This window comes from Chiloscyllium plagiosum, unplaced genomic scaffold (genome assembly GCF_037043375.1).
Source record: "Chiloscyllium plagiosum isolate Xiang-an unplaced genomic scaffold, Cpla_swu_hap1 HiC_scaffold_31, whole genome shotgun sequence".
Classification (NCBI taxonomy): Eukaryota; Metazoa; Chordata; class Chondrichthyes; order Orectolobiformes; family Hemiscylliidae; genus Chiloscyllium; species Chiloscyllium plagiosum.
The window spans coordinates 48942433-48965497 of NW_028270169.1; the positions used below are offsets into that span (position 1 = coordinate 48942433).

Consider the following 23065-nt stretch of genomic DNA (forward strand, 5'->3'; position numbering starts at 1 on the left):
TTTAACCCTCTTGTATTTTCTTTTGAGCAATTAACTTGTTCAGGTACATTATAACAAAACTTCAGGGTGAGAGACTTAAGCCCAGACGTTTTGGTCTGCAGTTGTCTGTATTCACTCATTTATTAAATACTTTTGCTAATTTCTAATTATTAGGGCCATTCCAGTATCTGGGAAAGATTGCAAAATCATAACCAGCATATCAATTCTCATTTAGAATCCACTTTCTTGTCTAGGAAAGAAGAACTTTGAGCAGGCCGTGTTCTCTTACAGGTTAACAGAAAACAAGCAAGTATCTGCCTAACTTTGCTCTTGAATACACTGCATAAAAAGGATTGAAAAGCAGAGAAACACACATTGGACAATAGGCAAGTAAAATAACTCACGAAAATATTGTTCTATCCAAAGGAATTATGTGCAGGGCTCCCTGTTCCTGATTGAGTGTCTCGTCTCCCCAGTTTCTTTCCAAACCATTTCAATGGAGGTGCATGCCAGAAAGTGGGGTGAATTGACTTGGTTTCCCTTCATAGCTACAGTCTTGACAAATAAAGGCTCATTCTGACATCCTACCACCCAAAAGGGACATTTCACACAGATTCCAGGTCACAAAATACAGCAATTAGAACAGGTGAAAAACCTTTAAATTTAAAGTAAAACTTTATTCAAGTATAGTTGAGATTTCTGAAGTATAGCATGTTTTTTGTGCAGCTACAAATTCAAGATAAGGATCAGAGGTACAAGAACCAACCAGCAGAATGTTATTTACAAGTGGTATAATGCCTACAAAACATCAACTGAGAAATTACTCAAAGCTTTACAAAATTCTGCATTTATTTTCTATTAACTAGGAGAACACCAGGAACAAGAAGTCACAACCTGAATTATTGGGCATTCCACATGAACTCATGTGGCCCTCACCAAGTATTTTGGTCAATAAATATGTATATGACACATATATAAGCAACTGTAAAATGCAAGTCTTGGAGCTGGAGTGTCCTTCGGCAGTCTTCCACTTTTAATTTCATTGCGGAGGACCCTGCATGTACTTAGTCAATATTGCTCCACATTTAAATTGACACACCTTCCAGTACACTGACCATTAAAGCCAGTTCAAACAATGCAGCTGAAACCAAGGTGTGCTGTAACAACATTAAGCATGAACATGGATTAAACAGATATAAATAAAAAAAGCCTAATATTCCCCCCTGTGCTAGAATAACATTGTGTACAGGAGATTACAAGATTGACAGAGTTACAAAATTCACCCAAAGCCTCATCTATTGCAGGTTTCACATGCAGGTACAACAGGGTTAGGAGTTAAATTAGTTGCACCTAGTTGATACTATTTGAACTGAATCAGACACTCAAAATTCAGGCTACATTAAAACAGAATTTCATCACACCATACAGAAGGGAGATCAACTTGTGTATAAACAAGCAACAGGAACCAGAACCATTTCAAATGTGTCAGAATATACTGTGCCAGAGGCATGAATCTTAACTAACAAGAAAACTCAATGAGAGGGGACAAGTTAAACTCAGAAACTGCGTCACATGATTCAGCAACCTTTCATGTTGTGACACAAGTTGAACTCAAATCTCTGGGAACACTCCTAGTATTGCTTCTCTTAAAATATATACTTTTGATGATCCTTTCATGAAATTCTGCATACTTTAAAAACAGAAGGGGGTAATAAAAAGGAAACCAGCTCTCCTAAAGTACAGTGGTTTTAGTGTTTACTGCAGATATATGGCTAGTTATTTTATCTCCAAAATAGTTACATGGTATTGAAGATTTAGAATTTATTTTTACAAAAACTCCACATCAAGATGCCACTTTCCACAAAATCTAGTAAACTGCTGGAAAAGTTTCCAAACAGTTGTGTTCTTGAGCTTCTCCCAAAGCCATTTTGTTTTGTCCTATAAGCAATAACCTTTAAAATGAACTGCTGTGAACAATCACCTTCTACATTTAAAGACAACATCTGTTGAAACAAAAACTTGAAATGACTTCCCAAAAGTGAGGAGGAAACTCCCCAGTAAATTTTAAATAAATGCAGTAAAACTATTCTGAAAGTGTAATAATAGTTGCAGCCACCAGACAAAGGCATCTTTAATTTATCTGGTCACCCAGACACAATTGGAGAGATTGGAGGTTATGAGGATGAACTAAGTACAGATTTTTAATAAACACAATTACTGGTTTTAATTGTTTTAGGTGCACATTAAGTGTCAGATAGTCCCACATGTTGAGAGATTGGGTATTGAGGCTGCACCCTGCCTCAGGTCTAGTATTAAGCCAGGTTTAAAAGAATGCACTTGGTGAATATTCCAATGGAACCAAGGCCTTCATCTGAGACTTACCAGATGCACAGATGAGTCTCAGATCAGAACTGTAAACAGAGCATGTGTATTTTGGGAATAGGAATTATTTCTATTACTCCAAAAACAAGCAAGCATTCAGAAACCAAATTAGAAAAAAAAGGACATTCATATTAGTACAAGCACCATCTTAGCAGATAGATCTAAATGACTTAAGTTAAACAGTATTAGTGCAGGTGGATGGCAGCCCTCTGCTCATTATGTTGCCGATGTTAAGCAAAATCGATCAAATAGTTAACTCTCCTGATAAATAGGCAGAGACATCATGTAGACTCAATGCACTTTTCCAGTAATATCATCAAGTCAGCTGTAGTTTTGTATTATTCACAAACTGCAGTTATATCCACAGACTTAGTTTTTTTAAAACCGAATCTTACCTAGTAGCCAGTTAGGTTTGAATTTAAAACAAACATCCCTTCACAAACAGGATAACGAGACAGGAGGCACTATTCTAATGGGCACGCAGAAATCAACAGCATCATCCTTTGTTTACCAAATTATCTGGAGGGATCTCAAGACAAACAGCAATTTGCATTTATAAAGCATTTGCTCAAGTGTATTTTACATAAGGAAGATGTCCTTTGACTAAATGTTAGTCTTAAGGTTTGGCAATGGCAGAGAAAGTGACGTACAAAGGATGAGGGTTGATTAATTGCTGAACTTCACCAAGGCAAATTTTGGTTGGGCTTTTAATTCTCTCTATGTGGCATTAATAGCGCCTTTTCATAGAATCATAAAGATGATTTCAGTATAGGAGGAGGTCACTCAGCTCAATGCCAAGATGTTCACAATCAGCAAGAGCAACTCACCCATTTCCCCCACCTTTTCCCTGTATCCTTCATTAAAAGTTAGAGGCAGTTGCTTTAGTGGAATGGTGAAACATCTGTCAGTGCCAAATGAAAAAATAAAGAAAATCACACTTGAAAAAATAATAGAAACAGTTAGAGAGATATTTAAAATGTTTTTGAAGAGATAGGCAATTAATGCAGTGCATTAGGATATAGATAGTAAAACAAAAGTACAAAATATATTTTAAAATAACCACCATTCGAATTTCACTACAAAAATGCTTTAACTCAGTGAAATGACTGCATCGATGGCAGAATTCAGAATGAAATATAGCTTCTTAGAAACAGTTTTAGACAATTATGTTCTCTGGTAGAAATTTCTAAAACAAAATCGACACCTGAGTGAATAACCCTGCAACTTAAGAAAAAATACTCCTATAAAACTATCAAATCAAAGTGTTAGCTCCCAATGTACCAAGATGAAATATATTCTACTGTAAGGGCAAGGACAATAAATCAAGGAGTGTGAAAACAGAAGTATAGAGGCCTACCTCATTAATCTTCCCTGCTATTATCAACACTTGTACCATCTACTACACTAGCAACCCCTAGCATAGGCAAATAATCCCATTCATTCTTTCTAATTAATGATGAAACAAAGACTGATAATTCAGTGAATAATTCAGAAGCCACTCAGGATTGTTTTGGAAAAATGAACAAACGTACAACCCAAGGAAAACAATCTTCAACAGAATATAAACACAGTAGAGGCCTGTGGCAGTTTTGCTATTTTATCAGGATAGCCATTTTTCTTTCTATCCTAGTGGAAGAATGCCCTGCAACTATTCAAGAATAAACTCCTTCTGCAACGAGTCTCTGTAGCGTACATACTTCTAAAAATGCTGAGTGGAATTGATAATGGTAGTTTATTTACAACGGCCTGCTAGTATCAAATTAGAAGATGACAAATACAAGTGTTCAGAGAAGAGCAATACTGCTGGCATGAAGACATTATAGATTGTTGCTTGGGCTCCAAGAATATTAGGCTTTTGTGACATAGAGATGCCTATCTTCCTATCAATACTCCAGAGTCCTAGTCCGTTAAATGAAGCTTAGTCTGTCAATTTTTCTTCATTTATTGATATCAAAGGAAGGTTTATGGCAGTAAACAGGAGCTTTTGTAAGGTGATACTGTATATTCAAAAGCACATTAGATTATAAAGCTTTTTAAAAAGCAAATTGAACAATAACATTTTTTAAAAAACATAAAACCTCTTCATGTGTGTTTAAAAACATCAGGCCCCTGAGAATGCAATTCCCAATTGTGGCTTAAGATCTATAAATGGAAATTAAAATTAAAAGCTTTAATTTAGTTTTTCTTGATACAAAGTATTTATGACATTCACACAGTCTGATGGCCACCAACCATGCTTGCACTATGCAGTGAATATGAAAAGGTGGTGTCAATCCTCAGCAGTTAATTTAAACTAGCCTCCCAGTTTAGGAATAGGACCTTGCAGTGATAACACAGTACTACTTGCCAATGTGATTCTATCTTCAGTAACTAAGTGAATGGTAAATAATTGTTTGTTAAGTGACAGAAAATCAGTTCATATTGAACTACACGCATTAGGTCAGTGTGCAATGCCCAGGAAGGCATTCAATAGATAAAAGCAGTGTACATGTGAACTATTATTTCCAGCACCTCATGTTTACATTGTTACTGAGTGACTTATTTCAGTTTTCTACATGCTGTTACTTTTTAAAAGTTTAAAAGCTTGTTTTAAAAAAGGAAAGCTTAAAAGAACAATCCAACTTTTTATGGGTTGAAATATGTTTGGATGGCAACATTTTCCTTTGGCATCTGCAATTTGCTTTTGATTGAAATATTCAAAGATTTTGCACAGAGAAAGGAGAACGGATCATATTAACAGACATATGACTGGCATTACCCTGATGCCATTTATTTAAACAACTATTTAAAAACTAATCAATAAAACAATAGACAGACAATATCATGAAACTGTGTTAATCACTGGCAATTAACTTAGCTGCTGCCATTTCTAAGTGTGTGTTGAATTGGCAAGCCAATCCACATAACTGAAACTACTGAATTAAAGCAATGATGCTGTCTGTTTATCCGTAAGTGAACAGAACAAATGTTCTACCAGCTAAAAGAAAATTGAACTTAGTGCTTTAGCAAATATACTCAGCACAGTTAATTCCTGATACTGATCCCAACATGAAGTCCAATGTTATGTTTCACCTTCTTAGTGAAATGACCAGTGCTGTTGCTTCAGGGGAAAAAAAAAGATTTTTTGGCAGATTTTTAAAAATGGAATTTAATGTGTGCACTTTTCATTTAAGTGACCCTTTTTAGTATGAAGACAGAATTTAAAGGATATTTCAAAGTTAGATTAAACTTTTTCCCAGGAGCCCTGAGTGTGAAGGAAGACAGATGGATTAAAATTGGCAGCTCAAGATATGAAAGAAAACGTTTTTTAAGAAAAAAGAAAAGAAAGGATTAAAGCATACATGCACAAAAACCCAAATCCTGGAAGAGATTTTACAGTGGTGTTACCAATTTAAAAAACAATTGAAATTATGTCCTCTATCAATTTAAATTTACTTTGCATTAAAAATGAATGTTTTTAAAACTCTTTACAAAATAGCACAAGAGGTGGGATTAGTTCCTGTTAGCTGCATTATCAGAGTATTTCTTTAATAAGATGTTAACAAAATAATGAAGCATGTACGTAATTTTCTATTTGATATAAAAGTAAGCACAAGAAATTCATAGAACAAGTAACCATGTGATGTAAACATCTGTGAAACTATTGCTAAAATTGCTTTTGTACTAATTTCACATGTGGATTTATTTTCCTTGCACCATTAGTATGTAAACAAATGCATCATTGTGTACTTATATAAAATTTATTTATGCACACAATTTGAATTCAGAGTGCACACATGTAAATGATAATCCACACTGACCTAGGTTCCCTCTGTGAAACCACAGCATAGACGACTACCACTGGAACAAAAAAAGATAATTAGAAACAAGATTAGGATTACAGAAAAATACTTTTGCTGAAATTAAAAACAAACAAGTCCATTGTCAAACAAGGAACAGAAACACCCCACCTATGGTCCTTTAAGAAACATTTATGTCAGGTGTTGTCACACTAAAAGATTAAGCAAATACAGCTGACTGTTCGTCGTACGCATTCAGATCTTCACGTACGGAGCATGGCCTATTGTCCAATGTGTTTGAGAGCTTGCACTGCATAAACAGGGGAATGCATAAACAGGGGAAAATGCTGCACTGTTTAAGAGAAAAAATACTTTTGTACAACAGATCAAAAAAGGTAAAATTTCTTTAGAATATCACATTATTTTCAGTATTTTTTTTACTGACGATTTTATCTTTGGATCAAACAAAGCCGTCAATGTTTTGGTTTTAGGTATAAATTTAATTACACACCCTTTAAAGTTTAATCTATTTCAAACCCAACTTGAACAATCTCCCTACTACTTATAGAAAGCAGCAGGGGCCTCAGAATAATATACAGATTTTTACAACTGCTGCTTTAATCAAGTACCATCTATATTCTAAGGGATGTAGGTCTGGCAGAAATTTAGTACATTCTCTTACAATAAATGTGTTTTTTTGTAAAGAAGAGATATATAGAACAGATATTCTGCTTTAACCATTAGACAGCATGCTGTGACCAGAACTTGAAATCCTTTGCTGCTAATATTTGTTGTAAGCAGGATACAATCGAGGACAAGCAGAGGGTTTACATTATTTTTGAAGCCAGACAATAAGCAAGGCTGTAAGGAAAGTCCTCCATTTATCAAACATTTATTCACCCTCTCCAACAGTGCATAGACTAATGATAGAAGCTTAAAGATGGGTGCATGGTATTTGTTTGACCAAAGTCATAAAAACGTTTATGCACAGTGGAAAACTGAGAAATGAGCCCCATGTTAAATTTAAAGAAAAAACAAGCTGAGAGTCTTTGCTCCAAAGGAGGAAACACCTACATACAGATAACGTAAGAAATATCAAACATCCTGAACTCTAAATTTTGAAGAAGGGTTTTTGAAACATACAAATTCAGATAGATCTTTGAGAGCCAGTTCAGTTAATATAAAGGCTCCTCTCTGGACAGGGCAGCAGACTAATTCACTTGCATAAGTTTATGGTAGTAGCCACATTTACTAACAAAACATATATCCAATGTTAGTAGCACAAGGCCAAACAAATAAAACATGGTTTTTCTCAGTAAGCAGAAGTAAACCAGAATTTGTATCAGCTGTTTCTTGAAATGTGTGGTACGTCAAACTGCTCATAGTGTTTCTATTTAGTTCTGTTTTTGGCAGGATACTTAGATTAAAAAAATAATTTCTGCTGCTATCTACAGGCTAGGTGTTACAGGTGCACTTTAAAATGTCCTATTGTTTGTGAATCAGTCATGTTTACAGTGTTACGTAAACAAGTTGTATGAACCTTTCTGGCACAAGGCAAGTTTGGGTAGGCATGGTTAGTTATAATTAAAGTTAGTCATTAAAAGCAAGTGTTTTACACAACACAGATTTTCATAAAAAGGTCTTATTTCATTGTTACACTGACAATGAATCAGTGTAAAACTTACAATATTGCTGTTCCTGAGCAGGAACTGCATTGATAGAATATTAACGAGTTGGTACAGAGTCAGAAGTCCTATATGTTTATTTATCTAATGGTCTAAAAGTTATCATGCTTCCATTTTGTCTGTCCTATTTAAATGAGACAGAACAACTAACGGTGAAATTATTCCTTTCAAAGTACTCATTTCTTTTCTAAATGCAATCACTGCACATTTTCTATTTCTCTGATTAAAACACCCCTTAATTAGGCCAGGCGGGCTGCCATGGTGCATTTTAAAATACTATGAAATATGCACAATATCATTGCAGATCACTAATAAGTAAAGCACACCCTACAAAATACAACTTTGTAATAAAACATGTTAGACATCACAGCACACCCCTTTTTCACAATTCTGAGCAGAACTAGAGTGTCATAGCAATCAGTTTGGCCTCAACATATGATCTAGTTTGTTTTGATCAAAGGAATAAAATTCAGGTGACAAAAGTCCAAAACAGGAATGAATGAAGTCTATTATTACCAGGAATTATTTCAGTAACCAGGTTTTGCAAACTGACAATTTATTTTTCAGTATTAAGATAATGTGCTGCCTCTCAACCTATGCATCATAGGTTAAAACTGAAGTACAGCAAAATGGAATGTCAAAGGAACCATCATACACTTCTTCAGAAGAAGTATAATTCAACTACACGTGTTAGGAGCATTGGTATTATTTTGGCCTCTCCTCAAATTTAGACTTGGAGGAAATAGTAACTGTCTTTCCTAAACTTAAATTGCAGCCCATCTTTAAGCTTTCTCGTGTTTTTTTTTCAAACATGCATAATATCTCCATGTTCCATTTTTAAAAAATATTCCCTAAATCTACCATATCACTGTTTTCTCTTCAAGAGGGAAAAGGAGGGAGGGGAAGGCAGGGGAAGGAGTTTACTACCAGAGCGCAATGCTCAGAACCCTGTATTTGCAATACAAAAACAATTTTTTTTCCAAAACCATGCTTCATTTTCTAAGTGAAGGCAATTACACCAGTAATTTCCCCCCAAAACTGTACAGCAGTCACTGGATCACTGACTTTGCCAGCAGTGAATGACATGATCACCATGACGACTCCAAACTATCACGGCATGGCCCACAAATACACACACACACCCGAAGCAGCAGGCAGAGGCAATTCTCAAATGTTATATCTGCACTGTCTCCATCCGGACTCGGAGAAACATTTCAGCAAGGCTTATGGGCGACCAGGAGGCTATTTTGTCAATTGTAAACTTCTCCTCTTTAATAGTTTGTCTTCCAAGAGTTCAAAGGGGGCAACATCTGACAGCCCTTCCACAAGGTGCTGACAAGCTTGGGGTGAAATCAGTTTGCAATTCCGAAAGTCAATTAGAGTAAGATTTGGGCAGTCTTTAAGCAGCGATAGGCACTGATCTGTTATTCCATTGCAACCTGAAAGGAAAAAACATTAAAAGAATTAAGACAACAGTATTTATTGACAATTGTTAATTTAATATTGCCATCTGTAAATGTTATAAAGCTAAGGTTGACCCCTCCCTTTGAGAACTAAAACCGAATTACCCAAGTAAAAGAAATCCCTGATGCTCATTTTACAATCCACAAGTAACAATTTATTTATCTAACTGTGAACCGACCAAACAATTCCCCTCTAACTACTAACTATTCCCGAATAATGCAAGATTCTAATGGTATGCTGTTCCAATAAGTACAAGTCCCACTTATACAACAAAACAAAAGGGTTTAGTCTCTCGAAATTACAGCCAGGTTATGTGTCTTCCAGAACTGTGTCTCTTCTCTGCTGATCCTTCTGTCATGCATGCTTTCTCTGTAGATTCTTCTGTCAGGAATTTAGATGGGGTTCCAATGTACCACAGTAAATAGATGGTGCTTTCGCTAAGAGCTGAGAGCTCTTACCGCTTAGCAGATAGCAGTTAGCTCTGGAATTTTTTCCAACTGCCCCCTTCTTTTATATCTCTGATGACCTATCAACATTTTTACAATCGGATTGGTCCTAGGTTGTCAAAACTATCAGATTTAAATTTAATAAATTTCTGATAGCCAAGGCCTGTCTCAAATTGATTTGCTAAATTTTAAAAAAATGCTGCTTGGTCTGCTAACTGTACAGCCTTTCAATACAAATGTTTCAATTTGGGTGCTCTGTGCACCTGTGAATCTCCGACCTGCTTAAAGTCATTCCTTTTTACATCTCTAAACACAGGAAAAAACAACAAACCTTTAAAGGGATCATGTAATGCTTTCCCTATTTCACAATTTTACAAACACTAACTTCACAACACTAAATTAAAACTCTTTTCATATTTTCCGTCAGGTTCAGGAGAGCAATGCCAAGCGGACAGCACTACATCGTCAGTACTGGGTGTATCTAATAATTTGGTATATAGTCCGTTATCTTGTCACTAAATGCAGGTATGTTTTCGGTATTACAATTTTTTTTAAAGCAGGAGACCAAGGCTATTTGACTCATTGTGTCTGCATCATCTTTTCAAATGACCATCTTGCTCAGTGCTATTTTCCTATCTTCTCCCTATACCCCTGCATGTGGTTCCTTTTCAAATAACTATCTAATTCACTTGTGAATACCTCAGTCAAGAATACCTCCAGCACACATGAAAGTGACGAAGGGCTTTTGCCTGAAGGTTGATTCTCCTGCTCCTTAGATGCTGCCTGACGTGCAGTGCTTTTCCAGCACCACACACTTGACTCATACCTCCAGCATACACTGGCAGTGCATTTCAGACCCTACCTAATTAATGGTGAGAAAAACCTTTACCTCTCACCACTTTTGCTTTTACTAATCACTTTAACACCCATATCACCAGTATGTTCAGATTACAAGAGTCTATACAGAGGCATTTCTAATTTTTTAACATTTACTCAATCAGCAATTCTTAGTGTTTGTGAATTACTTTACCCTAGTATGATCACCAGTGTGTGGACAACCAGTGAAGTTTGTAAAAACCATTGACTGAGCTGGCTAAATCCACAGGATTATACTCATCCACTCAATGTCTATGAAGAAATAAAAAAATATGTTGAGATACTAACGATCTTTTTACCTGAAAGGTCAATTTCAGTCAGTGTTTCCCGTATAGATGAGCCAGGCGCTGTCAGGATGGCAATGGATTGATCAGACAAGTGGTTGCACTGGCTGAGATCCAGCTTGTTCAACATTGGCATGTGACGGGTCATCAGTGCCAGCGAGATGTCAGTGATGTCCAGACCAGCTAAGTGAAATTCTGTCAGGTTCCAGAGTTTGCTCTGATCATTGTTCTGACCTGTGAAAGACAGAAAAAGGGTAGCTGCTTTCAAAGGTCATGTTGAGATTACAAATATTGATACAATCACAGACAGAAAAGTTGAAAAGATTTGTAAGATAATAAACATTTGGAAGCAGGGTAATTTTAGACATCAGCAAATACATGTTATGCAAAATCAAAATGGTGGAGAAAGTTGCGACAATGTTTTGTCAATTGCCTTGAGCTTTTGTTTTAAATTAGGAATGTGACTTAACACACTCTGGCGGAGTACCATGACAAATCTTCAAAAAGCTGTTCCATGTAGATTGCTTTGATCTTCTGGTATGTCAGTTGACACATTATCACATGGACTTTAGCAAGACCTTCATCAAGGTTCCACATGGTAGTCTGGTTAGTAAAGATAGACCACTTGGAATTCAGGGTGAATTAAAAATTAGCTAGATGGCAGGAGGCAGACGGCGGTGGTACAGGGTTGTTTTTCAAACTGGAGGCTTGTGATCAGCAGTGTACTGCAAGGATCAGTGCTGGGTCTACTGTTGCTCATCATTTATATAAACAACTTGGATGAGAACACAGAAGGCATGGTTAGTAACTCTGCGGATGACACCAAACATTGGTGGTATAGTGGACAGTGAAGGTTATCTAACAGTACAGTAAGGATCTTGATCAACTGGGTCATTGGGCTGAACAATGGCAGATGGAGTTTAATTCAAATAAATGGGAGGTATTGCACTTTGGTAAGCAAACCAGGGCAGGACTTACACGGTTAATGGTGGGGCCTTAGGGAGTATTGTTGAAGAGAGAGACCTAGGGCTGCAGGTACTTAGTCCCTTGAAGGAGGCATTTGGCTCGCTTGCTTTCATCGTACTCAGTTCTGTGACCACTCTACAAGACATTGGTAAGGCCACATTTGGAGTACTGCGTACAATTTTGGTCACTCTGCTGTAGGAATGATGTGATTAAACTAGAAAGGATGCAAAACACTTACAAGGATGTTACTGAGGTTGGAGGGTTTGAAGAGGAGGATGGGACCTTTTCTCCCCTAGAACATAGGAGGCAAATGGATGATCTTAGAGGTTTATGAGATGATAAGGGGCACAGATAAGATGAATAGCTAGGTCTTTTCCCCTGGTAGTGCAGCCCAAACTAGAGAGTATAGGTTTAAAACAATTTAAAAGGGACCGCAGGTGCAACTTTTTCCACGCAGAGAGTGGTGCATGTATGGAATAAGTTACCAGAGGAAGTGGTAGAAGCGTATACAATTACAACATTTCAAACAGCTACATGGATAGGAACGGTTTAGAGGGATATGGGCCAAATACAGGCAAATGGGACTAGTTCAGTTTTGGAAACCTGGTTGGCATGGATGAGTTGGGCTGAAGGATCTGTTTCCAAACGATATGACAATGATCGAAATACCAGCTGTTAATTGTGACCTTGGATCTAAAGCAACATTAAATGCTGTGTGTGTTGGTCCTCATCTAAACCAGGTTCATTTCCTTTTTTAGTCAAGCTTCTTTATTATTTCACTAAGAAAGGATGTGGTCAGTCGAGCATGTTGCATTCTGAAGAAAATGTTAACCAGATGCTCAATAGCAAAAATGAAAGATTCTGAACATCTTAAAAGACATGGACAACCATTTTCTAATATGTGATAGTCTCAACTATTCGAAGATGATGAAAATAATTTTAGTTTAACAGACAGTAAGTTGTCAAAATACTAGTGAAGGTGGTTTAGTTTAAATTCATACATCATCACTGTACAGATAAAACTATAGATCCAGTGTTATGCTTCTCTCTACTGCAGTAAAATACTAAGTAGTTGTCAACCAATTGGATGTGTATTAACTCTTTGAACTGACCTCCTCTGCAATCTGTAGGCGGTGAAAGCAACTCTTTCATCTGGGAGTCTTTGAGGTCCTCCACCCAGCGAAGATCAAGCATGTGTAGAAGGGGACAGCTCGCTGTACAAAGTGCAGAGATTGCACTCCAAATGCAACCTGCTAGTGCTAGGATTTGCAAATCTGTCAGAAAAAGATAAGATTTGCACTTAAAATCAACTTAAAAAGTAGGTGATAGTACAGAATAGGCTGTTCATTAATCTTTAACCCATGACATATCTGCAGACATAATTGAGATAAACCTTGAAGCGCCAACTGCTTTCTGCATGTTCATGAATTGCACAAAGTGCTATTTACCAGGTCACTACTAGATGAAAAGGCTTCCATTCCAAGCAAAACAGTGAGAGGAACCTCCAGCTGGTTTTCTTGCAACAGAGCTGCTCCTTACTCAGTTGATAAGGGGAAAACAACAGGACTAGCAAGTACAAACCTCCAGTTAAGGTAAAACCATTTAAAATTTTCAAAAACTGAGATTTCAACTCCCTTATATCAGCAAAAAAAAAATGAAGGCCATATACTGGCATCACTGCTCATGTACATCTCTTGGGAGTCTTATGAACTTTTACCAGCACCTGTAACTTCTCCTTCATGTCACATCCTAAATTGGAACTATATTCCATTTCTTCACTTTACTTGGGTCAAAACACTAGCACTCCCTCCCAAACAGCATGGCAGTGTACCCAAATAAAACAGGTTTGCAAGAGTTCAACAATATGGCTCACTGTAACTTCTCAAGGGCAATTACGGGTGGATAATACATGCTGGCCTTGTTTTGATACTCACATCCCATGAATAGATTAAAAACTAACTGACAAACTGCATCATTAATGTTGCAGAAGACTGAGGGTTTATAGCCACATGCCTTGTCGTGATAAATGTAGCTGGGGCTCTCTGTTAAAATTTGGTTGTCAATGAAAGCTATTCAATTTGAGTGGGAAAAGTGAGAGCTCCTACATACTAATGCCAGAGGAAGTGGTGGAGGCTGGTACAATTGCAACATTTAAAAGGCATCTGGATGGGTTTATGAATAGGAAGGGTTTGGAGGGATGTGGGCCGGGTGCTGACAGGTGGGACTAGATTGGATTGGGATATCTAGTCGACATGGACGGGTTGGACCAAAGGGTCTGTTTCCATGCTGTACATCTCTATGACTCTAAATACCAATTAGAAGGCCTGAGATTGCATGTGGTACTACAAATGTATAAGGAGTGATGCACATACTTGAAATTTCAGATTTATCTTTGTTATACCTTGAAGTGAAATACATCTTCGAATTGAAAATTGTAATACTCAAATTCAAAATCAAAGCAAATTCAGAATGCCTTAACAATAAAAATTTTCAAATCTGGTCACTAGATTCCTTTCTTTTCAGGTTATGATCATCATGGGGGATCAGGACACTTGCAACCAGGGAAATAGCAAGTACATGGGACAGTTTTGGAGAGGCAGGTATTGAGTTACTCACTGTAGAATTCCCAGCCTCTCATCTGCTCTTGCAGCCACAGTATTTATGACTGATTCAGTTGAGTTTCTTATCAATGGTAACTGATAAAATGCTAATGTAGGGAGATCCAGCAATAGTAATGCCATAAAACATCAAAGGAGAGATGGTTAGTTTCTGTCTTAGAAACAGTCATTGCCTCATGTTTACATGGCACAAATGTTGTTGGCCTAAACGTGGTCAGATCAGGCTGCATCTGGACATAGATGTCTTCAATACTTGGTGAGTTCTGATTGCACTGAACACTAAGTAGGCATCATGAACAGCCCATTTCTGATTTTATAATGGAGGGAAGGCCATTGATAAAACAGCTGAAGATGGCTGGGCTCAAGCCACCACTACAAATGCCCCTCAGTGTAGTGTCCTTGTGCGGAGGTGATTGACCTTCAAAAAAAAACACAAACATCTTCCTTTGTGTTAGTTATGACTCCAACCAGTGGAGAGCTTTCCCCAATTCCCATCTGAAATTTTGCACGGGCACTTTGGTATCACATTTAGTGAAATGATGCTTTGATGTCAAGGGTAGTCAGTCAATCTTTATTCAAATCTTTGGAATTAAGCTCTTTTGTCCATTTTTGGATCAAGAGTCTAATTAAATCAGGAGTCAAGTGGCCCTGGTGGAGTATTGGTGAGCAGGTTCTTGCTGTATGTGTGTGGCTTGATAGCGCTATTGACAATCGTTGCCATTATTTTGCTGTTGACAGAGAGTAGATTGATGAGGCAGTAATTGGCAGAGTTGGATTTGTCCTGCTTTCTATGGATGGGGTGCACCTGGAAAATTGTCCACATTGCTGCGTCAAAGCCAGTGTCATAGCTGTACTGGGTAGCTTGGCTAAGGCCAAGTTCTGTAGCACAAGGTCTTCAGTGGCATTACTGTGTTCAACTGAGAAAGTCTATTCTGTAGTTAAAGTATACACATTTGGCTTGTAATCTAATAAACACAGGTGATTATTTGATATTGTATTTAACCTACTTTGTTGCAGTTTGTCTAACAGAAGCAGATAGATTGGAGATATTTGTAGTCACGCATTCAAAAAATTAAAAGAATGCATAAAATTTGCCAAACTACCATTTCCTAAGGATACCATGCATTATCCTTCAATTTTTCACCATCTTACAGCCACTGAGCAGCACAATGTGAAGGATACACCACACAAGGGGTCCCCAACTTACAAATGTTCATACTTACATGCAAGATCGCACAGTACTATTAATTTTAAGGATTTGACATGCGGATGTTTGCTCATACCTACAAATGGATATTTTATATTGTACTACACTGTGTTCTGACTTGAGCATAAATGAACTTATGAATGTACTGAGGAATGGATCCAGTTTGGAAACTGGGGGCTGCTGTATATGACTGATTGATAGAATATAAATTTCATTCAAGGCAATCACTCTCTGGAATGCAAGGCACCAAGTGACGTCATACAACATCATGGAATGAAGAAATAGATTTCTTAACCTATTGCCAATCCATGGTGTTCATGGAGAAAATGCTGATATAGTTAACTTTGCATAAATGCATGGGGCTCAGTTCATCTTCAGAATCAAAATTACAGACCTAATAGGATTCTACATGCACAGGACATGGGCTTCAGTGCTTCTGGTAGCTCTTACTTCAGACTATGATCCAAGGACACTTTCCCTGACCCTCCACCCTGACAAACTGGTAACTGCCAAAGCAAATCCTGTAAAGAAGGAAAAGGTGGCCATCAAATGTGCCACATGGCCAAATGGGAGTCCTGCAATTGTATAAACTGAATAGATCGTAGATAATCCTCCAAATGTTAATATATTTATCTCAAATCACAAGACAGGATTTCCCATTTTGTTACAATTCATTCAGACAGTGTCTCTACAGTAACATCGTTTGAGTGCTCCTCTATTTCAAGGACTTGAAACATCCTGCAAGAACTTTAATTTGAATCATGAAATGCCACAACATTAAGATATTTACATTGGCAGTAAATGAAAAGAATGTAAAGAGAATGACCTTCCCCAGGGATACTCAGGTTGGTGGCATCAGGTTCTGATTCGAATTCAGGCTTCAAATAACCATAACACCAGTGACTGTGAGAAGTGAAATCACTTCAGACTGACTTGACAGTTGTAAATACATGCTCCCATTCACAACCCTAATCTTCTCATCAAATAGGTCTTCAGAAAACTTTCAACTAGTTCCATGTCAAATATATTCTCTTTGAACTGGACAAAATCAGAGCAAAATCTTAATCACTACCCTGAAGCAGTTGATCCAAAGACATTACAGCAAAACTAGAAGACATAATTCAGGAGCGGGATGGAATACTCTCCACTTGCCAGAATGGATGCAGCTCAAACAAGACACTGAGCACCATCTAGGACAAAGTAGCCTGCTTGACTGACACCACATTTTCAAACGCATAGCTGTCACTGTGCATCAGTGTAAGATGCAATGCAGAAATTCAAAGCTCCTCAGTCAGCACCTTTTAAGATTCATAATCTCTATTGTCTAGAATGAAGAGGGCAGCAGATACATGGCAACACTGTTGCCTGTAGGTTCCCTTCCAATGCCACACACCATCCTGGTTTTTGAACTTCACTGTCACTGAGCCAAAGAACTAGGAGCAATTCAGCTCCTCAAGCCTGCTCCTCCATTTAATATAATCATAACTGATCTCATCTTCGCCTCAATCCCACATTTCTGCCTACTCTCCATCCCCTTCAATCCAGCCCCTCCTTAAATTTGCTCAATGTCCCAGCATCCAGCGTATTTTGGGGCAATGGTGAATTCCACAGAATCACGACCCTTTGAGAGAAATATTTTCTCCTCATCCTAGTTTTAAATCTACTATCCCTTATCCTATATCTACGAGGAGCACCTATTATGGTTCTCAGGAATCATCAGCACAGAGTTTCTGCGTTACAATTTAAATGGAGTGCCTAAATGGAATGTGCTTAAATTGGCAAATTTAAACTAAATTAGCACATAATTAAATTGTTCTACATTCCTGACTTGTAGTATTACATATTTAATGAGAATGTTAATACAATTAGCCTCGTTCTAGAGAATTCACAAATACATGTACAAAATCCAGGCTTACTCTGTAATTTGTTTATGAGCCAACTGAGTTGCTTTTTCGATATGTTTGTCCAGCTAAGGTTCAGTACGATAGGCTGTCTCCTGATGATCCCACTCAGCATAGTTGGAGTGATCGATTTGCAGCCACTCAGGTTAATTGTGGTCCACAACCGCTTGTCACAACACCTGTAACCATTGAGAAAGAAAAAAACAAAACCAGTGAAACCATGAAGTGGATAAGTGGAAAGTTACAAAATAAAAACAAATGTTTTGAGATTTAATACTAAATAAGTACAGAAGCATTCAAATTGCAGCCTTAAGAATGTAAATTAATTTAGAAGTAGGTTGCTCACTGTATACATAAAATGAGTCAGCAGGTACACAAAGTATGACGAGATTATGTACACACAACATGCAAGCTTATACATGGTTTGTAGTTACATACTGATTGGCAATTTGTACACCATAGCCATTTAAATTAATTCATGACAATCAAGACAATCTGGAATAAATACCAGAGGTGCAGGATTGGAACAGTGTCTATAAAACTTCAGTTTATACACAACATCACAATTCTGCCCCTCATCCCCCCTGCCCCAAACTCACACCCCAACCCAATCATTAAATCTAATTTTTTTATGCTCAAAGTAAATAAAAAAACATAGCAATATGCAAGAAGCACCATCTTATTGTACGCTGACATTCATGACAGTGCCAAAACACAGGTTGTACAGATGGGGGATATAATGTCCTCATTGCTGTCATGTTTGGCTAAGCCACCATTTATTGCCCATCCCTAACTGCCCTAAAGAACTTCCTTTCTGGGGTGCAGGAAAACCCATGGTGCTTCCAGGATTATGACCCAGCGAAAATAAAGGAATTGCAATACAGCTTTAAGTCAGGATGGTATGCAATTTGGAGGGTTGGGGTAATGTTCTTATGTATATGTTGCCCTTGTCCTTCTGTGGTACAGGTGGTTTGCAAAGTGCTGGCAAAATGAGCCTTGTTGAGTTGCAGCAAAGCATCTTGTTAATGATACACACTTTACCACTGCATACTGGTGGTGAAGACAATGAATGTTTGAAGATCTGAATCCAATCAAGCAACCTTGTTTGTCCTGAATGGTCACAAGCTTCTGGAGTGCTGTTGGAGCAGCAGTCATCCAGGCAGGTGGGGAGCATTCCATCTCACACAAGTGTGCTTTCTAGATGGTAGACCATCTCTGGAGAGTCAGGTAGTGAGTTATGCTGTGCAGAATTCCTAGCTTGTGACCTGATCTTGTAGGCACAATATTTATATGGCGAGTCCAGTACAGATTCTAGTCATGGTAATTTCCAGGATGTTGATAGTGAGGGATTCAGCAATAGTTATACTATTGAGTGTCATGGGGTAATGGTTAGATTCTCTCATATCTGACACTAGACCAGATCTAAAAGTTGAAGTTCTAAATTGGAGGATGGCTAATTTTGACGGTATTAGGCAAGAATTTTCAAAAGCGTATTGGGGGCTAATCTTCGCAGGTAAAGGGATGGCTAGAAAATGGGAAGCTTTCAGATAGGAAATAATGAGAGTCCTGAGACAGTATATTCTGTTAGGGTGATAGGGAATGCTGGATGACTAGAGAAATTGAGGGTTTGGTTAAGAAAATGGAGGAAGTATATGTCAGGTATAGACAGGATAGATGGAGTGAATCCTAAGAAGAGTATAAAGGCAGTAGGAGTATACTTAGGAAGGAAATCAGGAGGGCAGAAAGGAGACAGGAGATGGCTTTGACAAATAGAGTTAAGGGGAATCCAAAGGGCTTTTACAAATACATTAAGGGCAAAAGGGTAACTAAGGAGAGAAAGGGCCCCTCAAAGATCAGCAAGGCAGCCTTTGTGTGGAGCCGCAGGAGATGGGGAGATACAAAACGAGTATTTTGTATCAGTATTTACTGTGGAGAAGGACATGGAAGATATAGAATGTAAGGAAACAGATGGTGACATCTTGAAAAATCCCCATAACAGAGGAAGATGTGCTGAATGTCTTGAAACACAAAGGTGGATAAATCCTCACGATCTGATCAGGTGTACGTTAGAACTCTTTGGGAAGCTAGGGAAGTAATTGCTGGGTCACTTGCTGATGTATTTGTATCATCGATAGTCACAGGCAAGGTGCTGGAAGAGTGGAGGTTGGCTAACGTGGTGCCACTTTTAAGAAAGATGGTAAGGAAAAGCCAGGCAACTATAGACCAGTGAGTTTGACGTCTGTGGTAGGAAAGTTGTTGGAGGGAATCCTGAGGGATAGGATGTACATGTATTTGGAAAGACAAGGACTGATTAGGGATGGTCAATATGGCTTTGTGCATGGGAAATCATGTCTTATGAACTTGACTGAGTTTTTTGAAGCAGTAACAAAGAGGATTGATGAGGTGAGAGCATTGGAGGTAACCTATATGGACTTCAGTAACGCATTCAACGAGGTTCCTCACGGTAGGTGGGCAAGCAATGTTAGATCACATGAAATAGAGGGAAAACTAACCCTTTGGATGCAGTACCGGCTTGAATGTAGAAGACAGAGGGTGGTGGTGGAGGGTTGCTTTTCAGACTGGAGGCCTGTGACAAGGATCATTGCTGGGTCCACTACCTTTTGTCATTTATATAAGTGATTTGGATGTGAACATAGGAGTTATAGTTAGTAAGTTTGCAGATGACACCAAACTCGGAGGTGTGGTGGTCATTGGAAGAAGGTTACCTCAGTACAAGATCTTGATCAGGTGGGCCAATGGGCTTGAGGAGTGGCAGGTGGAGGTTTAGATAAATGGGAGGCGCTGCATTTTAGGAAAGCAAATCTTAGCATGACTTATACGCTCCAGGGAAGACACCCAGCTTATTCAACCTCTCCCTATAGCTCAAATCCTCCAACCCTGGCAACATCCTTGTAAATCTTTTCTGAACCCTTTCAAGTTTCACAACATCATTCTGATAGGAAGGAGATCATAATTGCGTCCAATATTCCAAAAGTGGCCTAACCAATGTCTTGTATAGCCGCAATATGACCTCCCAACTCCTATACTCAATACTCTGACCAATAAAGGAAAGCATACCAAGCACTGCCTCCACTATCCTATCTACCTGCGACTCCACTTTCAAGGAGCGATGAACCTGCACTCCAAGGTCCTACGGAGCGTTGCTGAACAAAGAGACCTTGGAGTGCAGGTTCATCGCTCCTTGAAAGTGGAGTCGCAGGTAGATAGGATAGTGGAGGCAGTGCTTGGTATGCTTTCCTTTATTGGTCAGAGTATTGAGTATAGGAGTTGGGAGGTCATATTGCGGCTATACAAGACATTGGTTAGGCCACTTTTGGAATATTGGACGCAATTATGATCTCCTTCCTATCAGAATGATGTTGTGAAACTTGAAAGGGTTCAGAAAAGATTTACAAGGATGTTGCCAGGGTTGGAGGATTTGAGCTATAGGGAGAGGTTGAATAAGCTGGGTGTCTTCCCTGGAGCGTCGGAGGCTGAGGGGTGACCTTATAGAGGTTTATAAAATCATAAAGGGCATGGATAGGGTAAATAGACAAGGTCAAGATTAGAGTGGTGCTGGAAAAGCACAACAGGTCAGGCAGCATCCGAGGAGCAGGATAATTGACAGTTCAGGCAAAAGTCCTTCATCAGGAATGAGGCTGGCAGCCTCTGGGTGAAGAGATAAATGCTTTTCCAGCAACACACTAATCTTAACTCGCATCTCCAACATCTGCAGCACTCACTTTCATCTAAATAGACAAGGTCTTTTCCCTGGAGTGGGAGAGTCCAGAACTGGAAGTCATAGATTTAGGGTGAGCGATGAAAGATATGACATACCTTTTTCATGCAGAGCATGGTGCATGTATGGAATGAGCTGTCAGAGGAAGTGGTGGAGGCTAGTACAATTGCAACATTTAAAAGGCACCCGGATAGGTATATGAATAGGAAGGGTTTGGAGGGATATGGACCAAGTGCGAGCAAGTGGGGCTAGATTAGGTTGGGATATCTGGTCGGCATGGATGAGTTGAACGGAAGGGTCAGTTTCTGTGCTGTATGACTCTATGACTTGTTTAGCATGAATGGATATTGTCCAGGTTTTGCTGCATATTGGCATGGACTGCTTTAGTATCTCAGCAATCAATGAACATCCCCACTTCTGATCTTATGATGGGAGGAGGTAATTGACAAAACAGCAACAGAAGATAGTGGGCTTAGGATACTACTGTGGAACTGAGATGGCAGCAACCATCTTCCTTTGTGCCAGGACTCCAACCTATAGAGAGTTTTCCCCCTAACTGCCATCAACTGCAGTTTTCCTCAGGCTTCTTGATGCCACATCTGGTGAAACGTGGCCTGATGTCAAGAGTGTTGACACTCACCTCAGCTCTGAAGTTTGGTTCATGTTAGAACCTAGCTTCAAATGAAGTCAGGAACTGAGTGGCCCTGGCAGAAACCAAGCGAGTGCCAATGAGCAGGTTATTGCTCAGCAAGAGCTGCTCGACAGTACTGTTGATCGCTCTTTCCATCACTTTACTGATGATCAAGAGTAGACCAATGGGGTGTTAACTGGCCAGGTTGGATTCGTCCTTTATGTATAGGACATACCAGAGCATTTTACCACATTACAACACTGACATCTAAATAGCACTGGAATAGCTTGGCTAAGGGTGCAAGTTCTGAAGCACGCATCTTCAGTGTTATATCTGTAATGTTGTCAGGGCACATAGCTTTTGCAGCATTTAGTTATTTATGCTGACCAGCTAGATCAGCACGGGTGCTGACTAGCCACTCATGCTGATGGACATTGAAATCCTCCACCCACAGCACAATTAGTGATTATATCATCTCCAATGCTTCCTTCAAGTGATGCTCAACATGAAACAGTACTGATTCATTAGCAGGACGTTTTCTTATCTTGAGACTTCATGAGTCAATTTTGAGGATTTCCATACAACTCCCTTCTGACTGAACTACTGTGCTGCCACCTCTGCTGGTCTGATTTGCCATAAGGACATGACATACTCAGGATGGTATTAGTGTTATTTAGGACACAGTCATGCTCACTGAATGACAACTTATAGATAACACCAGGCTGTTACTCGATTAATCTCAGAGATAACATTTGCAATTTTGGATCTAGTCACAGTTTTGCAGGGTTGATAATGCTGATTTTGCTGATGTCATTTCTAGTGCCTAGATCAAGACAAAGTGGTCTGGCCTGTTTCATTCTTTGAGACATTTTCAGTGGTTTAATACAACTAAATGTCTTGGTATAACACTTCAGATAATAGTTAAGAGTCAAAGTCAACCACATTGCTGTGGGTCTGGAGTCACATGTAGCTGGGACCAGACAAGGATGGTATATTTCTATCCCTAAAATAACTGGTGAAAGATTTTAGTTTAAAAATATATACGGGGTAGCTTGGCGATGACACAAATAGCTATGAAGGCAAATGGTGAGGATGCCACAGAATCTGC

At 38.6% G+C, this 23065-nt stretch overlaps 1 protein-coding gene across 5 annotated transcripts in view; it reads right to left on the reverse strand.

The window, feature by feature from the left end:
• Positions 1–631: 631 nt before the first annotated feature.
• LOC122564136 (lysine-specific demethylase 2B-like) overlaps positions 632–23065 on the reverse strand; it is a 168533-nt gene continuing 146099 nt past the window's right edge. For all 5 annotated transcript variants that reach the window (XM_087977522.1, XM_087977521.1, XM_043718753.2 and 2 more), the window contains 4 exons: positions 17603–17766; positions 12974–13135; positions 10911–11129; positions 632–9264 (listed from right to left, as the gene is read on the reverse strand). In XM_087977522.1, coding sequence (XP_087833648.1) covers positions 9068–9264; positions 10911–11129; positions 12974–13135; positions 17603–17766 — 742 coding nt within the window. In that variant the 3' untranslated portion in view covers positions 632–9067. The remainder of the gene's footprint in view (positions 9265–10910; positions 11130–12973; positions 13136–17602; positions 17767–23065) is intronic.